Source organism: Mauremys mutica, chromosome 14 (assembly GCF_020497125.1).
Source record: "Mauremys mutica isolate MM-2020 ecotype Southern chromosome 14, ASM2049712v1, whole genome shotgun sequence".
NCBI classification, from domain to species: Eukaryota; Metazoa; Chordata; order Testudines; family Geoemydidae; genus Mauremys; species Mauremys mutica.
In genome coordinates, this window is record NC_059085.1 from 36,771,438 (window position 1) to 36,795,261 (window position 23,824).

At 42.8% G+C, this 23,824-nt stretch overlaps 2 protein-coding genes and 1 pseudogene across 12 annotated transcripts in view; all 3 read left to right on the top strand.

The window, feature by feature from the left end:
• Positions 1 to 4,110, top strand: part of LOC123349063 (arylamine N-acetyltransferase, pineal gland isozyme NAT-3-like) — a 28,840-nt gene extending 24,730 nt beyond the window's left edge. For 6 of the 11 annotated variants that reach the window (XM_044986795.1, XM_044986797.1, XM_044986793.1 and 3 more), the window contains one exon: positions 1,236 to 4,109. In XM_044986795.1, the coding sequence (XP_044842730.1) occupies positions 1,241 to 2,113 (873 nt within the window). In that variant the 5' untranslated portion in view covers positions 1,236 to 1,240 and the 3' untranslated portion in view covers positions 2,114 to 4,109. Of the gene's footprint in view, positions 1 to 1,235 lie in introns of all 11 variants that reach the window. The other 5 variants (XM_044986788.1, XM_044986786.1, XM_044986790.1 and 2 more) reach the window with 1 other exon arrangement.
• An 8,039-nt stretch (positions 4,111 to 12,149) lies between these two features.
• On the top strand, positions 12,150 to 20,895 carry LOC123349064 (arylamine N-acetyltransferase, pineal gland isozyme NAT-10-like). The gene is given in 3 exon segments (XM_044986798.1): positions 12,150 to 13,000; positions 18,817 to 19,492; positions 19,494 to 20,895. Coding segments are annotated over 3 exon segments (915 nt in total). The 5' UTR covers positions 12,150 to 12,954; the 3' UTR covers positions 19,687 to 20,895.
• On the top strand, positions 12,184 to 12,815 carry LOC123349532 (annotated as a pseudogene).
• Positions 20,896 to 23,824: the final 2,929 nt, after the last annotated feature.

The following is a 23,824-nucleotide window of genomic DNA, read 5'->3' on the forward strand; positions in this document are numbered from 1 at the left end:
GGCCACCAATCCCCTGGGTTTTCTCCACCAGGTCCTGGCTTCTCTCCTGCATTGCTTACCATGAGCTGTGATCTTGACTAGTGATCTGTGCCCACCCAGGACATGATATTCTGGGAACAGCCAGTTAGCCTGCGCACCTGGGTTTGATCTGCTGCCGTTGCTGGCTGGCTTGTCTTTCATCCCCCCAGCAGCGGAAAGGAGAACCTGGTCTCATTGCCGGCCACGCTGCCCTTTGTACACTGAAGTTTGGGAGACCCCAGAGTGCATTGATTTGATGGGTGGCACATTCCCTAATTCCCGTGCATTTGGGTTCCCACTCAGGCCCCAGGGTTTCTAAGAGTCAGGAACAACGGCAACAATAAAGGCAACCCATCCTCCCTGCTGTATCTCACATGATGTAGTGGGAGGGGAAAATCCCCCGGTGGAGATGATGCTCTGTCACAGTCCTTGATTTCCTTCTTTTGGAAAGTGAGCATCTCCTGCCTGCTCCTAACACCTCACTTAGACCAGTGAGGCACGAAGCTGGGGAGCTGAGCCACCAGGGATGGTGGTGAGTAAGAGGCAGAAAACGAGCCCCTCTCATTCACCCCTTCTAACGAGAGGAGAATGGAGCTGCCAAACTCACTGAAAGTCCACAGCACCAGGAGTGCTAATCTGCTTCCAGCTCCTGTCAGCACTAAGAGCAGAAGACAGTGGGATGAGTGCCCTCTGACAACCAGGATGAATAGCACAGGAAATATTTAACCAAGCGGTGCCGAGAAGGCTGGCCTCACAGTTAAAGAACTGGATCAGGGCTCAGGAGTGCTGGGTTTCTGGCTCCCACTATGACATTGAGTGAGTCCTTTAAACCCAGATCCTCAAAGGTATTCAGGCATCTAACCCCCCCTGAGGTAGGCACCTAAATATCTTCGATAATCTGGGCCACAGCTGTCTCCCTGACTCAGTATCCCACCTGAAAAATGGGAACAATACCACTTCCTTTGTCTGACTGGTCTATTTAGATAGTAAGCTCTTCTGGACAAGAAGTACCTCTTAAAATGTGTACGTGGAGTGCCTAGCACATCTGAAGTCACTAGGCACAACGGTAAAACAAACAAACTCGTCTCCTTGTCTTCTGAAAGGGGCTTAGTCATTTTAAACAATCAGGGTGTAAAGAGGTTCTGCTCCTATGATGGATGCTGACACTCATCTAAGCATTTCAGAAACACACAATTGTTTTTTTACTCACCATACAGGTAACATGAACATCACAGAATATTTCACCAGAATTTCTTATAATGGCTCCTACAAAAACCCGGATTTGGAGACCTTGACTGCAATATTCCAGCATCACATCAGGGCTGTTCCTTTTGAAAACCTCAGCATCCACTGCGGGGAAACCATCAAGTTAGACTTAGAACCAGTTTATGACAAAATAGTGAGGAAGAAACGCGGTGGCTGGTGCATGGAAAACAATCATCTCTTATACTGGGTTCTGAAAACGCTGGGATATGACACCACCATTATAGGAGCAAAAGTTTACAGCCCAGAAGAAAATGCATATAATCATCATATTAATCACCTTCTGCTAAAGGTGGTCCTGGATGGGAAAGCCTACATAGTGGACGGCGGCTTTGGACTGGTCTATCAAATGTGGCAGCCAATGGAGCTGATTTCTGGGAAAGACCAGTCCCAGGTTCCCGGCATCTTTCGCTTCACGGAAGACAATGGGATTTGGTACTTTGAGAAAATCAAAAGGAAGCAATACAATCCCAACCAAAGCTTCTCTAATTCCAATAATCTGGAAAAAAATGCATGTAAGAAAGTGTACCTGTTTACCCTTGAGCCAAGAGAGATAGAAGATTTCAGGCCCCAGAATGTGTATCTCCAGACATCTCCAGATTCTCTGTTCGTAACAAAGTCCATCTGCAGCCTTCAGACCACTGATGGCCTTTGGGCTTTAGTTGGGTGGAAACTCACCAAGGTTAAATACAATTACAAGGAGAACATGGATATGGTGGAAATCACAACACTTACAGATGAGGAGGTGGAAAAAACAGTGAAAGACAAATTCAGAATAATGTTAGATCATAAACTCATCCCAGTTAACAGCAGCGGATTGTCTATGGTTTAGTTTATTGGCCAGAATATAATTTGCTACAGCTACGTCAAATAGAATCTCTTTCCCAGCATCCAATTATTGCAAAAAATGAAGGGCTAGGCTGTCACTTTCTACCTCACATAGAACAAGGGGTGGCATGTAGCAGTGCTACCCCAGCAAAGAAATTGTGACTCTTGGAGCTACAATTTCTTCCCTGCTTCTCCCCTGGCTTCAGCTGATAAATTAAGTTGTCCAGGTTTATGCCAGTAGCAGAGTACTTTCCACTCTGTGTGGGCTCCACTGCGCCGGCTGGTACATGGGGTGGGGTTGGGTGTTTGGGCTGGAGGCAAGTTTCTGCTCCGTCCCTGCTTCTTTAACCCCGTGGAGCTGCCCTTTCCAGAAGGCAAAGTGAGGAGGTCATGCAAGGAATCCCCTTATGCCTTCTTGCTCCCCTGCACTGCCATGTAGAGCAAAACAGACTCAGGCTCTAAAGAAATGCTACATTACAGCTGAAATTTAATAGCCAGAGATGCTAGGACATTCAGAGCTCAGGTTGTCACAGTCACCCTAGGTCTACTCTCTTTTGCAATTGCATTAGGAAAAGGGTCTTTCATTATGTAGTCACCTAGCTGCACACCTGTGATATACCGGGATTAATACTTATGGCCTGACTATTTGCAGCTATCAAAATTGCCATGGATGAACACAACTGCAGCACTGGGTGGGAATTTCCTGCCCCATTTGTGGCTCCTCACATAACCTGCAGCAGCTCCATAATATAACCCCAAAGGGGCAATTCTAGGGAACAATTTTTGATGCACGGACCAAATATTTTTGCATTTATAATCCTGACCCAGCCATGGTATCTCTGCAACCCACCATCCCCTTGAAATGCATATGATTTCTACTCATCATATTATTGCATACCAATGACTTTTACTCTCCTTTAGGAGGCACTTGGTCATTTCTTTCTAATCAATCTACCAATTGGTCCGACACTCATCACTGAGACTTGGGAAGGGCTGTTATTCCCCTGCCCAGAACAACTAAACATTCATAAAGACCGTTCTGTTTGTCATTATTTGTACGTTCAGAAATATTTTATGAAGACCAGCCTTGTACAATAAAATATCTGAGGCCCATTTTGTTGTGTGATGTGCGTGGTTGTAGCCATTGTATGCACTGGTTAATAATGGGCTGCGGGCTTACAAAATCTTAGTCATACACAGAGTTGATACATGAGTTAATGGGATTGCTTCCATATGTGAGGGGCACAGGAAGTGACCCGTGTTCTGTTGGTTTTATTGACCAAGAGCCCAGATTCCTTTTCACGTAAAAAGTCATTTAATATTCTGGTTGTTGATGATGAATTATTAAAAAGAAGCTTTTGCATTAAAATCAAGCTTCGTATCAGTTTACTACCAGATAGGGCCTCTATCAGGAGATTGTATCCTTTCCTTCAAGGGGAATTGACTTACTCAGCTAATAGGTATTTTTCCATCCATCCATCGGTGGTGTCATTTGAAAAATATGATTAAAATGCTGAGCAGTCACAAAAAATGGGCTGACATCAGTTAAATGTGGTTAAAGGAACAGAAATGTGAAGTGTTCCATGTAGACAGAATAACTTCCCACTGCACCATCCACTGCGACATTCGAGTGCTCCCAGACTTTCACATGGCAAATTCAGTCAGCCTGCACATGCGCGGTGGTTCTTTATAACTGCTCATGCCTTCCCTCTTCCTGCCACAAGAGGAAATGAAATTCTAAAGCAAGAACATACAGTGAATCACCATAGAAACAGGGTCATCGCAGGGTGTCCCGATCTTCAAATGAAATTCTTGCAGGGTCTAGCTAGCAACATGGGTGTCCCATCACAAATCATAATATTAGAGACATCTACTCTAGCTATCCTAAGTATGTATATCACCCTCATTACTGTCATATCTTTAATGTATTTATCCTTACAAGCATCCGATAGCTAGGAACGCACTATTATCCCTATTTTACAGAGGAGGAAGTGAGGTGGGGAGAGGGAGGGATAGGTCAGTGGTTTGAGCACTGGCCTGCTAAACCCAGGGGTTGTGAGCTCAATCCTTGAGGAGGCCATTTAGGGATCTGGGGCAAAATCAGTACTTGGTCCTACTAGTGAAGGCAGGGGGCTGGACTCAATGACCTTTCGGGATCCCTGCCAGCTCTATGAAATAGATATATCTTCCCCCCACACACAAAAAAAAGAGCAACTAAAGCCTAGATCCTCAATGGTATTCAGGATTTTAATGGAAATTAGGAACCTAAATACCTTTGAGGATCTGGGCCTAAGTGACTTGTCCAAGGTTACACAGAGGGGCTGTGGCACAGCAGGGATTTGAAGTCAGGTCTCTTCAGTCTCAGAAGAGCATCCTAGTCAATAGGCCACATAGAAAATGGATACACTACACCTGGGCCTGAGGGCTACCTGAAAGACTGGGCTGCAGAGTGCTCCTCTCCTCCGGCTCATATGTAAGTTATTGTGGGCATGTTGGAACTATGGTTTGAACAACACATGGGAAATATTAGGGTTTCTAAAGAATGGGGGAAATACAGGCAACACAGCCTCAGCACCCCAAACTGGATGGAGCAGTTTGACAGGCAGGCCTGATGCTCAGTCCAGAAGTGCTGGAGGAAACTACGAGGCCAAATATCCCAGCTTTACAAGCGACCAAAATAATGCATGCAGATAACATGTTACTCACAGAAATACTGACACCTGGGGATTACGTGCTGGTAGAACCCACCTGGTCATCTCAGCTGGCCCAGGGGCACCTGGGAAGTTACACACACACACGGTGAATTCACTCTGCAGTACTTGCACCACGACATGCCTCCAAGCTTGCAGGAACCACTGCACTTCCATGTATCTGAGGGGTGGGTGGGAAAGGCGTCTTAGGTGTAGGTATGGTACTCTGGACAGGGTGGGCCAGGACTTCATGCCAGCTCGACACAAGCTGGTGCAGAGGGGAAATTTGTGGTGAGCCAGTCCACCAGCTAATGTGGATCCCCACACCTGGGCTGGAGTGATGGCCCAGAAGGGGCCGTTGTGCAGTTCCAGACCCTCCTCCTGTCACAGTACCTAGGTAGGCTGCTCCTTCTGAGAGCCTCTCCCAGTCCCCTGAGTGCACCCCTTCCAAGTGACAGGCCCGTGCCGCCACACCTCCTTGGGGCAGGAGTCTGCAGTGCAATCCAACCACTTTCTGACTGGCTCCCTGGTATCCCATGATACCGAGCAGCTACCCGTGGGAGACCCTGTCAGAGCTCTCCTTTGGGAGCCGGTGGTCAGTAACACTATGCAGTGACACAGAAGCCATTTCTCTAAATCAAAATATGATTTATTTGCCCAAACAGTACCCAGAGCTGAGGGTAGATTTAAAAAATAACAGAGAGACCTACACGCATATTGTTTTACCTATGCTGGGCACTCCCCTCCAGCCCTGAGGTAGACACGACTAAGCCTCAGTGTCCCCTATTCTCTCTGGGTACCACGTTACAGCTAGCTGGCTGCAGACCCTGGCTCTCAGGACAGTATGTCTATCAGCCTCGCTGCTGACTCTATCCCTGCCAGCTGAGCTGACCCTATTCCCCCTCTCTCTCTTTCTGCCAGGGCAGCTTTTAACCCCTGAGGGTCTTTTGAACTCAGTCTTAGCCCTGGGAAGAGAAAAACATCTTAAGCTGGATGGTTCCAGCTTCTTTCCCCAACTGATGGCCAAGCCCTTGTTGTCTTAACTCCTTTAAGTGGGCACCTCAGAGACTGACTTATCTGTGTCATTGTTTTATTGTTCCTGGGTTCCTTAACAACCCCCCTTTACAGTCTGTTTTGATTTAACTCTATGCAACTGGTCAGGCAGCAATATAAACCTGAACAAGGAACTCAAGTCAGACACAAGATTTCTACCCAGTCATACAGGTATTTCCAGTGTCAGAACCCTGCAAAAACAGCTTTAGCAGAGGGAACCAAAAGGACCAATCTCTTAGGGTATCTCCACAGCCACTGTAGAACTGATGAATTAAATTGTTTTTAATTGTTCACTTTATTAATGTAACTTCATAAGTAAAGTTTTATGAATGAAACAACATTCATTCAAAAAACTGGTTACCCCAATAACTGGCTAATTGACAATTAAGATGCTTGTTAAGAGCCATAGCTGTTCAGCCAATTGCCCTTGTAAGGTTCACTGTCAATCCAATTCCTGCTTAAATCACTGAGACTTGCACTGTTTCAGTATTGTAACTTCTGTTCACTGTTCGCCATTCACTACACTTGTCTACGTCTGTTCACTGTTTGCCATATTGTAATTCAAACTCCATTTTACAACGCTTACTCCATTTTGTAAAAACTTGCTGCAGCCTTCGTTTTTGCAAAACCCTGCTGTAATCTTATTAGTTTAGATGTGTGAATGAGGTATGTATGGATGATGAAATCAACCTCCAGCGCCAGCCTGTCCTGATGAAATAGAGTTCAAACACCAACAGCTGAAGATGCAGACAACAGCCCTAACAAAGTAAAAAGAGTTCAGCCTAAAAAGAAAAGAACAAAGGTACAATGGAAGGAAGATCAAAGCCAGGTCCGAGGCTGAAAGTCACGTCTGCAATTGACGGGTGATCAATCACATCGAACCCAGAGACAGCGTGACACAGCAAGACCTATAGACTCTGGATTCAAACTAAAGCCTACAAAAAAGGATGGGTGAGATGGAAGACTTTGGAGGGTAACGTTCTGCTGCCAACATGGGAGGACAGACCCAGCCTTTCCTTGTGCCCGGCTTTCCTGGCCAGTTAGTCACCACAAGCTATGAACCTAAGCTGCAAAATCAAGCCACAGACTCAAGCTATGTTCACGACTGGTAACTATGCAGCAGCTGCAGAACATTTGGGGTGTGTGTGTATGTATGTATAAGTATGAAGGTATTAGCTAGTGGTTATAGATCAAATTGTTATCATAATAAATGTGGCATCTTTGCCTTGCCCCCTGAAATGATCCTGTGTAGTTTTGTCTGCATAACACCACAAGATGTGATGGGAGCTCAGGCAAACGTGCCCAAGCTGAAATCCAGCCGTGAAGCCATGGCAGGCCATGCCTCCAGAACCCAAGCTAGCTAGAGTAAAGCTAGCCTGGGTATGTCTACATGAGCTGCAATCACACCCCAGGACTGCAATGCAGACATATCCTTAGTTGACTCTTCCCCCAGTCACTCTCCCTGCAACCTGTGGCCTGTTACACAGCTAAACACTTCTCTGTCAACTGTTTCGGTGTCCACTGTTCCGGACTTATTGCTCAACACACTCAGAGAGGAGCAGATGAGATCACTGGACCCAGCCTGTGTCATTCAGCAAACCCACATTCTCACATGTCAACGGTTTGGTCTTTTCTTAATGTTATCTCAGCTGTTGGAGTCTTAAAGGCAGAGCAGCCACATGGGCTCAGATCATTCAGGATACGCTGACTACACCGTCCACAGCAGTGAACCGCTGAGCCCAGGGCGACGGACGCGGGCTCACGCTACGGTGCGGAAAAGAGCTGTGTAGACATTGAGGCTTGGGCTGGAGCTCTGAAGCTGAAGTCCACCCCCATCCCTAGGCTGCAGAGCCTGAGCGCCAGCCTGAGGTGCAACATAAAAGCACGGTCTCTTACAGCTGTTAATGCTGTAGCAGGAGCCTGAGTCTGTGTCTGTCGAGTTGGACTGGGAGGGTCGCTGCCATGGGCTGCTGCTTGCTGTGTAGATGTACCCTCAGGGGCTGGCTGGGAATAGAACCCCCCCCTCCACTGAATGAAGAACAAAGGTGCCTTTAGGGCTTGGTATAGGGATACAAGAACTCCTCACCACTACACTGCCCGTTCAAAAGTTGCCCAGCCTGTCTGCAGATCAGTGACTTTAGTGGAATGAATTGGTAGCTCTCCATCTCAGTCTGGGCAGGTGTCTCCCATGCAAACACCACCATCACAGTCATGGGGGCTTGTGGAGTACTGAGCAGGGGGGCCAAGGACTGGAAATCCATAGAGACAGAACTACTCTGATTGATTGGCCCTGGAAGGCAGATATGTGGGGGCACTTTGGGAACATTTCATAAGGAAAATTTACCCGGGTGATGCCTGTGCTGTACTCGCTCTTTGGATTGCTGGAGAGCTTCTGTCCTCAAAAGAAATGGTGAGCCAATGTGCAAAGCTGAAGGTTTAAACTTATTTAGATTGTGAGCCTTTTGTTCTGTGTTTGTACAGCACCTAGCACAAGTGGGTCCTAGGCCATGACTAGGGGTCCTAGGAGCTATGACAATACAAATAAACAAAATAATAATTATTAATAATAATGTATAACACAAAAGAGGACACTACCCCTCTTTCCCTAAATGGCTCTGCCAGAGAGTGAAACACTCATTTCTGCTATATGGTAAAAAGGGGTCAGCACCTTTAAGAGCAGGAGTTTCCAGTGCAAATATTTTCAGGGAACTTTGGAGAGAGCCAGAGGAGAAAGCCTGACACTTGCTAGTTTACAGGAGATTGCCTAGGTGTCTTATTCTTAACTTAATCTGTTAGATACAGTCAATGGCGAACAGAAATGACTTTTTTTTTTGTGGCTGCAGCATTCCAGTGCTTGTACCTACTTCTGCTATTCATATTGGGGAAGTTTACGTTTTAAAAATAAACAGAGCGAAATGTGTTGCAAGGCAGCAGCCACACTTTTCTAAGTAAAAGTATCCAGTTTATGTGTTTTTAAGCTAAAACGTTTGAGACTTAAACTAAGCATGTCCAATGGCAGTGGATAAAAATCAGCTCCAATCTCAGATGCAATGCAACTTTACATCAAATGAACAGTTTAGTTGCATGCAAGAGACTCATACTTTGCAAGTTTTTCATGCATGTTGGCAGTGAGGAATTATTTCTTACTATTCATTCTAATTACCGTATGAGATGATACAGATATTCCCAGGGAAGTTTGCAGAGAGAGAATTAATGTGTGAATCTTGCTAGCTGATCCCATGAATGCTGAGTGAAATCCTGCTGCAGTGGGAACAAAAATAAATGAGTGAGATCAGATTCAGGGCCTATACTTTTGGCAATCCAGGTTTGGAATACAGACTGGTAACACAGAGACTACCTAGTATACCAGGGCTTGTTCTCATTTCAGTATGATCACTAGTGTGGTGAGAGCAGTTGCACAGAGCAATCCAGCCTGTCACAAGAAGGGACACTTGCTCTAGGAAATTTAAAATGAAAGACACATGGCTTATATGATTTCTGCCCGTCTACACTCATGAAGCCAGTGACTTTATACCGGCGACACAAACACTCACATGGCGTAATTGAGACCACACCCATTATGCTAGGCACTGTACATATACCCAGTGAGGAACTGTTCCAACCTTAGCGAGTTTACAATCTAGACAGAGGCAAAGAAATGGTAGAAGGGGAAATGGAGGCACAGAGGGGTGATGTGACTTGCCCAAGGTCACACACATGGTCAGTAGCAGAGCCAGAAATAGAATCCAGGTCTCCTGACTCCCAATCCAGTGCCCTAGCAAATAACCTGCAAAGTAGCTCATTAACTGGCATAGTGAGCCCCTGTGCTTGGCAAGATTGTGTAGGTGTGTGGGTTTACATCTAGCTCCTTCCTTCCTTGCAACTCGGCCAGTGGCACTATGGCTAATGGCTCCGGGATGAGTGACAACATATGCAGGTAACCTGCAGGGCCTAAATCCAATACTATTGACTAAGAGGTAGAATCAAATCTCTTCCCCAAAGCTACCTCTGATCCAACAGGGAACTTATAGCTTCTTGAACAAAGTAAAACTCAAGTAGGTGCCACACATTAAAAAAATAATTCAGGCCCATCAGGCCAACCAGATTTACCAGGTTCTGTCTGGAACAGCTTGGCCTATTCATAGTGAGTGGACATTCCTACCCAGAGATGAATATTGGACCAAAAATCTGAACAGAAATAACAGACTCTCTGCAGAGTCGTAGAGCATCCTGGGGACTGACTGTGAGGAGACGATGCTGCAGCTCTGGATAGCTGAGGGGGTGTGGCAGAGTGCCCCCCTCCTCAAACAAAGGGAGGGAGAGGAAGGGTGGCAACGCAGGAAGTGGTGTCAAAGAGGCACTGCCACATTTTTTGTGATCACTTTGGCTATTCTGAGGTGACAATTTTCCCCCTCTCCTGTCCCTCAATGGGGAACTTTTTCTCTATTATATTACATTTCCCTCTGTTGTTTCATCATAGAGCCTGATTCTGATCTCATACCAGTTTAAATCAGGAGGTACTTCGCTGAAATTTTGAGTTACACTGCTGGGAAACCAATAGCTGACATCAGGCTGGTACAGGCTACGGATGAAGAGGCCTGTTAGGTCATCTGGTCTACTTTCCTGCCAAGATAGCATTATTCCCAACTGTACACCTGGAGTGAGATTTTCAAAAGTGCTCAGCATTAGCCTAACTCCGCTCCCCTGGGAGTGCATGGAGAAGCTCTCACTGACTTCCATGGGAGCAATGCCAATGTTGAGACTTTTGAAAATCCCACTCATCTCTCGATTTAGATTAACACAAGTTTAGTAGCTTTAAATATATCCAGGGATGTAGTTTCAACTACTTCACTTGGAAGACTATTCCATAGCCTGAGACATCTCACTATCAGGAGGTTTGTCCTGCTAAGTGTACATTTTCCATATATTAATTTATATTCCTGCTAGTTAACGCCCCCGCCCGCAACCTTTGTTATGCTGAATCGTTCCTTTTCCTCTTCAGTGCTGACAACCTTCAGGTACGCGTGGGCTGCTCCCTGTTCATTGCTGCTGAGGCAAACACTCCATATTTAACGCTCCTAATCTTTCCTCAGTAGTCAGTTCTCCCAACCCTCTCCTTTGTGTTACTCTTCTCTGGGTTTTCTCCACTCAGTCAATGTCTTTTGAGTAACAAGTGGTGCTTCCCTCTCCCCACCGTTAGCTCCAAAAGGCATGATATCATTTGCAAGCACTCACTGACAATAGTAAATTTGCTGGAACAATGTGCTAACGGATCACATTCTAGCCCATTCGGGCTCCAGTAATGTGATAGGCTTCAGCATTAATCTCACTGCACAACATGCATGCAGTGTAGCTGGAGAAATGCAGTTTTGCAAGACAGGCTAATAATACATGTGGAAAGCCAAGCAATCCATTTAATATTTCTTTAAGCAATACAGCATTTTACTGTTCAGAAACATTTTGTTCTATGTAGTACAAATCAGTCCCGAGTGTGTATTCAGCTACAGGGCTGTTTCATACACGCACACTGCAGAGACTCTCAGTGTAGGTGTGACAATATACTCAACAAAACGTCAACCAAGTACTATAAAACTCCTACTGGATTTCAGAGCTGCAGATGCCCAGCTCTGAGTTGCTGATTCTGTGTATGAAATTTGGTTATAATTCACAGGGTGCAGTTAGTGTCATGGACATAGCTGGGAGGTGTTTACTTTCCCCTTATTCTAATGAACAGATTCTTGGCAAGTTTTTCTGGAAGAGAAAAGAACTTTCTTTTCTAAGGTGACCACAGCTCTTACTGAAAGTAAAATAATCCATAATAGATTGCTGAAAGGCTCTGGAAAAAATCATGTCACAGAAAAATGTTAAATTAAATCGAAAAAAGTGCAAACACCACAAATCCATTTAGAGTTCAAATGAGTGACGGGATCAGTAATGTAACCCAGAGACTAATTATTATTATTTTTATTGCAATAGCACCTAGGAATGCCAGTTACAGACCAGGACCCTATTGAGTCAGGCATGGTACAAAAACAATAAAAAGATGGTCCCTAGTTGTAGAAGTTTGCTGAGAAGGTGATGCACAATTCTCATCAGCTCCTAACCTTATCTCTATTTTGAGTACACCTTGTAAATACATATTTCTAAAACAGGCGACACCCGCCAGTCTTGTTCTTACCTCCTGCATGGGCTTAGCTTTCTTTCAAAACACTACAGTCAAGGGTAAAGGGGAAATTTGCAGGTCAGGCAACCAGTGTTACAAAAACAGGGGTGAATCCCTTGAGATCAGCACAACTATAACAAGTGGTTTCGCTCTCTTTGTGCAGGAAAAATGAACATCAGAGAATATTTCACAAGAATTTCCTAAGAAGGTTCCTACAAAAAAGTGGACTTGGAAACCTTAACTGCAATTTTTTAGCACTATATTTGAGCTGTTCCATTCGAAAATCTCAGCATACGCTGTGGAGAAATCATCAAGTTGGATATAGAACCTATTTACAAGAAGACTGTGAGCAAGAAATGTGGTGGATGGTGCATGGAAAATAATCAGCTTTTGTTTTGGGTCTTTCACGGTTGATTCTATCCTTGGAGGAAACACTCATGATCTAACAGAACAAATATATACTCCTCACATGAATCATTCTGCTGAAGGTGGCTTTTGGTTGCAAATCCTATATAGTTGATGGTGGCTTTGGTGCTTGCTGTCAAATGTGACAGCAAATGGTGCTGCTTTCTGCGAAGGACTAGCCTAAGACTCCTGTCATCTTTCACTTCACAGAAGAGAGTGGGATCTAGTAGTTTGAGAAAATCCAAAGGAAGCAATACAGTCCCAACCAAAGCTTCTCTAACTCGATAATCTGGAAGCAAAAGAGGTCAGGAAAACATTCATTCACTGCTACAGACTATAAATTATTTTCAACAGCTAAACATGCACACTCAGGCATCTCCAGATTCCCTGTTTAGAAAGCAGCCTCTAGATCACTGATGGGTTAAAAGCCTGGAACTTCACATGGACGTCAAAACCAACCGCTCATGAGGAAGACTGATGAGCATGAGGGCCTCTCATTGTCCACCCCGTAGAGGAGGGAGGTGACCACGGCTCATGGGAGTCACTGGTGGACAAGGTGAACAGAAAAGACGTTGCTCAGGTAAATGAACAATTAAGAAGTGACGGTCGAAGATGGGGTGTAATGGGGTTAGGAACTAACCCAGGGTTGCGTAAATCTAAAAAAAAAGGCAGTGGGGGCTTAGAGTTGTTTCTTTTCTGAAAATCTCTCAACTGCTCAACAATGCCTCTCTAGAGGACACAGAGGCCCTGGGTATTTCCAAGTCTGCCTCAACAGAGCTGCTCGCTTTCTCTTCAGAGACTGAGAGTGATTGCTACAGATATAAGTACCACACAGTTTTCTAAGCAAGCCTACTTTAGTCTGAAGGTAAAGAGCATTACAGAGAGAACATACAAAAACAATAAAAGAACCTGCGCGCATGCTAAAAAGCTTACCAGAGTTCATCCCAACTCTCACATGGGTGCTGGCAGGATAAGTACTTGAACTCCCCCACCCTAGGCGCAGCCTTGGGGTTACAGGTTCATCACAGTGCAGCTCAGACCACCACCCAGTCTTATGGCCTCAGTCCTTCCAATCCTCCCCTAAGGATTGGGGTCCTGTGTGGACCAGGAGTCTTGTCCATTTGGCCTGTCAGGAAGAAAGCCCTGACTCAGGTTAAATCCTAGGCTTTTGTATCAAAATATTTTCTCTCGGTGTCTGGAGTATTCAGAGTATATGCATTTTTCATTGGGGCAGGGGAAGAAGCTTCAAAGGCTGATAATGGGGGATGTTCATTGGCATCCCCACTCCCTGTCAGAGAAGGTATATACAACACCACATACACAGTCACATTTTAATACAATGTACCGCACAGGTGCTAATTTAGTAAAATTTTACTTCACTCAATAAAACTTATCTTAATTCCATAAGGCTTTGTGCAGGATATTGTCAGTCTGTCACAGTGGATATTATCTAATTCAAAACAACTATGCTAGATAGAGCTTTTACAATCTCAAGGTAAAACCTTCCATAAAATTAACATTAAAAATGTTAAACTGACTGCCAACTTGAGCAAATAAATTCACAATAAACGTAACTATACCATTAACTAATTTTAATGTACTGGTATCATGTCTTTTCTTAATCTTCTTCCCCTTTTCGAACCAAATCCTCCTAATCCTTTTAATCTCTTAATATGGAAATTGCCTTATATTTCTATTATTTTTGTTCCTCTTCTCTGGATCTTGTTTTAATTCTAGTATTCCTTTTTTTTTTTTTTTTAAGTGGGTGGCCAAACTCTAGTGCAGAATTAAAGGTGAGGCTGTATCACAAAAGTCCTAATATTTTCAGTATAATTCTCCATCTCCTTCTTAGTACATTTTTACAAATTATCCACGTCCTTGAACAGACTGTAATTGATAGCTGAGCAGATGTCTTTCTTCAGCAGTCCACAACAACACCCAGGAGAGGTTATGACTTAGTTAGAACACACCAGAGTGTAGGAGGTGATTAAATGACACTGAAAACTAGTTGTAAGTCTTGAATTCCATTTCCTTATCAGAAATGGTGGGCAATTTACATCGGGTCACATTTTCAAAAATGCCCTGTAATTTCAGGTGCCCAACTTTCAATGCCAAGGGCCTGATTTTTTAAGTCTTTGAGTACCTACAACTGTAAAGAAGGAAACAGGAGCTCAGGATGCTCCTGAAAAATCAGGCACATGGTATCTAAAATGGAGGCAATCAAAATTAGATGCCACCTTTGAAAATGTGACCCTTCACCTCTTTATGCCTAATTTTCACCCAGCTATAAAATGGGCAGACATGGACATTTCTTGCAATACTCTTGAAATACATTAAGTTTATGTAGTATTGTGGGCTTAGCTGGGATTGTATAATGGGGGGGGGGTGTAACAGATATTGCAACCCCATGCAGTATCTTTGGGGTTGCAAGAACCAGATTCTTTCCTGGGCTCTGCTACACACTTGGTCAGGTCTCAGTGTTCTAGGCAGATTTGGGACCTTTGACAAACAGCATGGAACGAAAGTTTTCCTGAGTTCTAATTCCTGCTTTGCCAATGAGGCACTGTGTAGCCTTTGACAAATCACTTAGGGCTTGATCGTGGCAAGGTGCTGATAGCCCTGATCCAGCACAGCACTCCACCATATGCTTAACTTTAAGCGCTTGGCGTCAATGGGACTGTTCATGTGCTTAATGCTAAGCACATACTTAAGTGGATCAGGGCCAACATGCCCTGCATTGTGCAGGATGAAGCACTCAGTCTTTTTGCCTCACTTTCTCCTTCTGTAAAATGGCAATAATACCTGTTCCACAGAGGTAGAATTAATTAAGGTCTCTACAACACTTTGGCCATGGAAAGTGCCAAGTATTATTATTGAAATAAACTACTTTTTTTTCCTCATATATACATAAAATTGTGTTTAAGATGTATTTGTCATGGTATTCACTGTTTATCTATAAAACATCCAGTCAGTGCAATGAAAGTTTTAAAAACATCCAAAAAAAAAGAACTTCTGTTAGTGAAGAATGGTTCTATGTACTTGGTCCATTGAAAATGGAACCTGCAACACCTGAACAACATACTCAGTTTACTAAGAAGAAAGGAAAGCCAGTCTTCTCTAATGCCAATGGTTATTGTTTGCTGTTCAAGAGAAAATACATCATCCAGTTACTGAAGAATCTCTATGGAATTTGGGGAGGGGGGAAGAGAGAGACTGAAAATCTAGTTCATTCTGGTTTCAACCAGTGGGGAAAAAAACATCTCTTAAAAGGAAGATACAAAGTTTAATCAGCTCAAGGATCAATGAAATCCAAATATGTGCACTCATTTCATGGACTCTGCCCTCTCTTGGATTTTAAGATCTAGTACTGAACAGACCTGAGCAGATGCGTTTTAGTTAGAAAAAGAAGCTTGTAGAGGGGAAGACTTGCAATCCGTGGCTATTCCTGATTTACCGATCCAAAAACAAACAAAAACCCCAAAGGGGTACGAAACCTGATACAATTGTTGCTGGGTCGTTTTTACAGGTAAGCTCCTTTTTAAAACCAAATTCTTTCTGTACACTTAAGGTCCTGGAGAAACATGCAGTCCAAACGTCCATAGGACTAAGGTTTGTAGAAAATGGCGTATGAAAAATGGTGTAGAAATGGAAACAAAACACAGCCACATTGGTTTAATGCCATCTCTCAAAAGTGGCAAAACCATAACAGAAATATGTATTGGCTTTTTCTCTCTTATTTATAGCACCACACCTATTCATCTAAACTCGGATATTCCAGATTCTACAGCCTGTTCCCAGAAATTATTAATTCTTTTGTTATTTTTTAATTTTGCATATGCAGTAGATTCTTAATAAAGGAAGCAAAGACAAATAAACTAGCCAATAACAGAGTTCATATTAAAAGGGGGTAAGAATTCACGACAACCTTTTAAAAATAACTTTAAAAAAAATGAAGTTATCAGACTTTGCTTTCCTTACTGCAAAATGGTCCATTTTCTGGGAACACTGGGTTAATAATAGTTAGATGCATGGTGGATCATTTGCAAATGGATTTACTGTGATAGTGCGTACAGTCATGGTAACTTAATGTGCAAACATAGTGCATCAATGCCCACACATTTTTGCATGTGCATCGGCATTCCTAGACTTCTGACAGGCCTCAAGATTTCTTTTGTTGATTATTTTCTCTGTTTAATGGTGGTCAATAGAGCTGTGAAATCATCTCTCAAATATTCTGGTTTTCATCCAAAACATTCTACTAGTTCCACGACTCAAAATAACTGTAGCCTGCTCCTCCTAAGAGTTTATGCAGTTCAATTACATCATGGAGCTGCAGAGAGGTCTTACATTACCCAGAGGGTCTACTTTATATTGGTGTGACCTGTTTTCAGTATTTAATGATCAGAAATTGATTGAGTAGGATAGTTACGTCTCCACTGGACAGTCAAAGGTGCCCCTACTGCAGAAAGCAGAACATATGTTGTAAACCATTCCAACTCTAGTAGGTTCTGAGAGTTTTCACAGCAGCTGCTCTCACGATCCTTTTCTTGGCCATTTTCTGGTGTTATTTAAACGTACCCGAACACTAAACTCCTTTCAGCCGAGGTTGATTGCATCACATTGCTAATGCTGGAACTCTCTACTAACTTTGGACAGCATGTGTTGCCTATACCACGCATAGCATGAATCTGTCACTGAAAACCATTTTATGATTCATCCTGAGAAATTTCATCTGGCAGTAAACACTCAGCAGCTCCCTGATGAGTTTATCTCAATGCAGTAGATTGATTCCCTGAGTTGACAGAATGGTACTAACAGTCTAAACATCAGCTTACCATAGAGCTCCCATTGTGTACACAGAAATATTTCAAGGTAGGTTTACGAGTTGTCAAGAAATCAAACATTTGAAGCAACATGGAGAGCTCGAAATAGTTTGTGTTCCTAGGAAGGGGACAGGCGGTAAGAAAACCTTCAAAGCATTTTGTGCACAGGTCCCACTTTCAAACGGAGCAACATACAGACACTTGCTGTCTCTCCCTCTTGGAATGTTGGGACTGCAGCAAGCCATTGAGAAGAGTCAGAACATTTCAATGCATGACTTCTCAGCTGCACAGCAAGGCAGGAAAACAAGCTGAATAATTCCTATGCAGAAATGCTGACAGTGAGCAGATATTTGGGCTGTTCCAACTTGCTTGCTTGGTATAGGCTGAATCTTGCTCCCTTTTCATGTGCACAAAAGACATAATGGAACTGGTCCAGATCTTTTGTATGCCAGCTGGGGGTGCCTAGTAGGATTGAGAAAGCCTGGTTCAAAGGGCCAGATATGGACCAGTTCTCCCCAGCGGAGGATTTTTCTGGTGTAGGGGAATCCTTGGGTGCCAACAAACCAGGTAATGGGTTCCTATACCACCTCTTGTTGCTGTTATCACAGAGGTTGTGTGGTGAGCGTTTCCAGTTTGGGGAAAGAACATGACTGCACTGTGCTGTGCTCCAGCAATTCCTGGCTAGTGGAGCTAGGCATATCTCACAGCATTCCAGTATCAGACAGCTGCAAACAGCCCACTACCCGCTTCATCTGCACCTAGGTGAGAGAGAGCACGGCTGAGAACAGAGGCTATGGTCTTAGTCTTTTTGGGAGTTTACCTGCCTCTTCTGAGAATCCTAATTCCAACACCAAAGTGTCACGACTGTATGAAACTAGACAGGATTAGAGCTTAGTGATTTGTGACTCTCAAAAAAATCAGCGGTTCAGTTAATCATCTGACGGTCTGAATTTATAACAAGACTTGACACTTCTATGATGCCTCTAATCCAATAATCTCCAAGTGCTTTACCAATGTGCAGGGAATATTATTTTCCTCGTTTTACAGATGAGGAAACTGAGGCATACAGAAAATGAGTGGATTACTTATGATCTCAGACACAGACTCAAGAACAGAACCCAGGACTCTTGACTCCCAAGTGCCTGCTCTAACCACTAGATAACACTGCTTCCTTCATCATTTCTTCAGATGAGAATATGGACATGACAACTGTCTTATTCAAAAAACAGTTAACGTTTCTTAATTTTGTCCTATTTTGACTGAGTCTTGGTATCACACTGACCTAATGTAGATACCAAAAATCTTCCTTACATACGCTTGTGCACACAAGGGGGTAATTGCTCTATGGTGTCCATCCTTGTCAAGAGATGGCCCTGGACCAAAAAACCCAGATCCCAACATCCATGCCCTATCATTACTCCTGCCTTTCTCTTCTACAAGAATCGGTTTTCTTTTCAATACTACTCTGTTGGGGTTCAGTAGATCATAGCATCTGTGCTAGCTGGACTCAACAAGAAATCCCTTCACATCATCATAAATAATGAACTTTTTGTTAATATTACTTCCTTTACAGGCAATATGTACATCGAAGAATATTTAGCAAGAATTGGATACAAAGGCTCCCATGAAAAACATGATTTGGAAACCTTAACTGCAATCTTCCAGCACCATATCCGAGCTGTTCCATTTGAAAATCTCAGCATCCATTGTGGGGAAATCATTACCTTGGATTTAGACCAGGTTTACAACAAAATTGTAAGGAAGAAGTGTGGTGGATGGTGCATGGAACACAACCAACTTTTATGTTGGGTGCTGAAAACACTGGGATATGACACCACTCTTTTAGGAGCATATATATACAACCTGCATCAAAACACATATGCTTCCCACATGACCCACCTTCTGCTAAAGGTGGATATTGATGATAGAACCTATATCCTGGATGGAGGCTTTGGTGTATCCTATCAAATTTGGCAACCAATGGAACTTATTTCTGGGAAAGATCAGCCTCAGACTCCTGGCATCTTTCGCTTCACAGAAAACAATGGGACTTGGTACTTTGAGAAAATAAGGAGGAAACAATACGTTCCCAACCAAAGCTTCTCTAATTCTGATCTTCTGGAAAGGAGTGAGTGCAGGAAAATTTACTTGTTCAGTCTTGAGCCACGAACAATCAGAGATTTCCAGTTCCAGTGTACATATCTTCAGACATCTCCAGATTCCCTGTTTACAAAGAAGTCAATCTGCAGCCACTGATGGGTTTCGAGCTTTAATTGGGTGGACACTCATTGAGACAACTTACAACTACAAGGACAACACAGATCTGGTAGAATTCACTACTCTTAAAGATGAAGAGGTGGAGGAGACACTGAAAGATAAATTCAGCATAACATTAGAGAGAAAATTTGTCTCAATTAACCTCAAAGGATTGTACGTGATTTAGTGTAGTGCATAAAACATACAATAATTCTATGCAATTGCAGCATCTTTCACGGTCTGTTTAATATGACATTCAATAAATGACCTAAAATCCGTTAATACTAGGTTAAAATGAGAACTCAAGTTCAGAAAAACAGGCACTTCAGAGTCCATGTTGATTAGTTACCACTGAGAGAATAAATGAAGCCCCCCACACTTTTGTGGGCACAAATTTAGAGACTGGTTTGAGGCTGGATGAAGACCTGAGAGGATGTGTGGTCCAGGGAGGAAAAGTTTTCTAGTGGCGTAAGAACACAACTGGGAGAGGACTACTGGAGTTTCTCTGCTACTGACATATATATGCTCTGTGACCATTAGGGAAATCACATTGGCTGAAATTTCCAAACCTGGCTGCTTAAATTTAGACACCTGAAGATCAGACCACTTATTTAGGTCTGAACTGTGGATTTAGAAGTACCAAGCACTCAACTCCATTTCCCCATCTGTAAAATGGGGATAATATACTTCCCCACCTCCAGGGTGTGTTAGGAGGAATAATTCATCCATGTATGTAGGGCACCGTAGGTCCCCAGGACTTACAAGTGCAAAGTATTATCCAATTTCTCTCTGTGATTACTACAACGAACCACACATGTTAATTACGTTTAGTATGTCCACATTTTTCTTAGGATGCTTTTGCAGTGGTACTAATTCACATCCTGTCTAAAGGATAAATTGTAATATGGTGCCCAAACTTGTTTCTCTATTGTGCCCACTTCCATTCCACATGGCCACAAATTGAAATTCCTTAATGACAGATACAACTGGGAATGTTATCAAGGTGACGAGCATAAAAAGCATCCAACTGAATCAAGTCTATTTAAAGAAACTCCTTGTCTAACTAATGAGTCCCCTCTTCTAATATCTGTGGTTTTGCAATTGCAGTTTCCTCTTCTAAAAATGTTTCTCTCTGTCATGTTGCTATGTGAAAGACCCATAAAAACAGAGAAATTGACTGTGCAGGGGAAACAGTGTCAAAACAAAGTTAACAGAGTAGACCACTGAGAAAAATAATTCTCTAGTCGTTTTTCCTGATGATAATCTTACATGCTGCTTTTAACAATAGCAGGTTAAAGAAGAGAATCAAGACATTTTCTTTTCAGTGGATAGCTTCCTTGTTCTAACATGATTTCTGCAAAACTCTCATGAAATACAAAAATATATTAAAAATCAATGAAAACAACAGTCTTTGTATCAATTGTAATTAAGTTTTTATTCCCCAAATATCAGATAAGTACTAAGTGTTTCAAATAAAACTCACCACTTTCTCTTTAGCTGGGAGGAATTTTCATCTGGTGCTCACAATCCATAGCACAGAAACCCTTCTCTTCTACGTAGCCTCCTTTATGCTGATGATAGCTCCTTCTCTGGTTGGCTTCAATGTAGCCTTTGACATCCTGGTTATTCCATCCTCCTGTGTCGCTTCCATAGGCACCTCTGCTTCTGCTGCCACCTAACTGCTCCTGCTGTCTACTAAGGGCCTATTCCCTGTAGAGCTCCATATGGGTCAGCCCTCAACCCTCCCACCCTCTGCACGGTCATTTATAACAACTCTCCCACAGAGATTTTTCCCCAGACTTGACAATTATTACCAGGTCTGGGCTTTACAGTGTCAGGTCAAATGGAGCTCTGCTGATTTACACCTGCTAAAGATCGTTTTTTCAGCCTGGCAAATTCTCTCAGAGTTGATAAATACAGTAGTTATTTAGCTGTGAACACTATACTGCAAACCTCTTGAAAGACAGATAACTAGGCCTAAGAATGGTATTAAATATAAGAGTCACCAAACCACAGCCCCATACCATTAGGGAGGCCTTGTGATAGGTGCCTTCCCACAGGGAAAGGGAAAGGAATGATTAATTCCTAAAAGGATCCGGCAGGAGGCATAGGAGAGATTTATACTCCTGTTATGCTGATAAACACGGGACCTTACGTCTACAGGGCAATTCAGCCGACACCTTTCCCTTGCAATACATTTTAAAGTTAAAGTGAACCATCTCTCTTTCAGGCTAGTTTAATGAGACTCCAAACTATTGTGCAGCGTTTTAGCTGCAGCCTGTTGCAAGTCACATGGCACCAACACTGCTAAAACCATATCCCAGCACGTTCAAAATGTATCTGGAATTAGGCAAGCACGGTATCTTGATTTACAGGAAGACAAGACAACTTTGCTTTCAGGCTGAGATCTGAATAATTGTAAAATTAATGGGAGCTGGGTGTTCAAATCCCATAGATGGCTCTGAATAATCTCAGCCTAACTGCCCATTACATATACTCAAAGCCTAAAGGAAAATACCATCCATTAACAATTGTATGTGGAGTGTCTTTCAGAAAAGAACTATGAGTAACAGGAGAAAACCAGTTCAAGCTTCATTTCACCATTGGAAAAAGCAATTAAAAAAACAACAAGGAACAAAGTTTAATCAGTTCTTGGATCAGTGGAGGTAAGATACAGGACGAGCACTCACTTCAGCTAGACTCTGCCCCTATGGCTTTTAAGGTCCAACATCAATTAGATCAAAAGAGACAAGCTAGGAAGAAGGGAAGGGAAGTTGTGCAGTTCTTATCTATTCCCAGCATTGGCAACTATAGCAGTGGTAAAAATTTCAACCCAACTGGCACCACAGAGAGAACTAGCTCAATTGTTGCATTATTATTGCAGACAAATCATTTCAGTTAATCATTTTGGAGAGATTTTCTCTTTCAAGTTTCATTTCATCAAACTGCGTAGGAAACAGCTAGCAAACATAAAAGGAAACCACCAAGTTTTAATGCCTCTTCGGGGGGGGAAAAAAAAAAAGATAAAAACCATAGGCTGGCTTATTTTCTATTATATTATTGGCTCCCGATAAGTACAATTTAATTATTCACAGCATGCTAGATAAGCTGTTAATCCATTCTCAACAATGCTGGATGCGCTGACTGACTAGCGCATCTAAACAGAGGGTGAATAAAAACAAAATCTAGTTTCCTGCCTCAGTTTCTTTGTTAACAACACTAAGCAGCAGAAGAAACTGAGGACTTGCCAACTAATTTTGTAGTTTTCCTGAATTCCTTCTCTGGCTCCTCAGCCAGTGTACCTCAAATAGGACACTTCAGGAAGAGTGATGATGGCTAATAATATGGGCTTTCCTCGTGCAATGCAGTATTAGACTGATGAATCTGGACCTAAAAGGTCATTCTCAAAGAGGACAGGACAAATAGTTCTAGATGTCTGAAGACAAAAAGTTTAAACTATTCTTACTGCTATGAGCTCTCAACAAGCACATGAATGCCAGCTGCAGTAGACTGCAGCCATCACCCCTTGGTCTCATTCTTGGTTAGAGTTGTGCCAAATCCACACATTATTCATTTCACACCACAAACAATTCTGTTTTATGCACCTCCCTCCTCCAAACTTTGCTTTATTTGCAAGCTTGAGAAAACAGCTACTTCCAAACCAAAAATGCTCATTCTAAAATCCAAATTAAATCTTCAATCGAAAAGGGGTCCTTTTTGATTGAGAAACAGGTCCATTTATGCTTTAAAAATGGCAGCTTAACAAAACTGTCCACAACAATGGGTCTATTTTTGTTTGTAACAAAGGCAAGAATGCTTGGTTAAATGTAGATTTGCATCATGAACATTTCGCGTCTACACTTAAGCCTCCATAGTGGTCTAGTTATAGTAAGGAACGATGTATAGAGAAATTCTGTAACACACCTAGATGACTTGGGAGCCTAGGGTCAGATTTTTAAAGATATCTAGGCACTTAAAGATGCAGATAGGCACCAGAGAGATACCTACTGGGATTTTCACAAGAATCTAGGCACTTTTGCAACTCCTACTAGGCACTCATATTTTGCTGATTCTACAATACAGTTGATGCTCCAAGATAGCTGAGTGAATAAGTAGGTTGCCCTAACCTCAGCAGCTGCTATTAAAGTTGCATTTGAAGAGTTCAGCTAGCCATCATCAAAAGCTGTTCAATCAAACTTCTGGCCAGTAGGGCACCAACCTTTAAAGATTATACACTCCTAATAATTGTAGCAGGGTTACGCATTTTCTTATAACTCTCCAGTAACAGAACGTAAATTTTCTGTGAAGCTGTTGAAATTCATGTC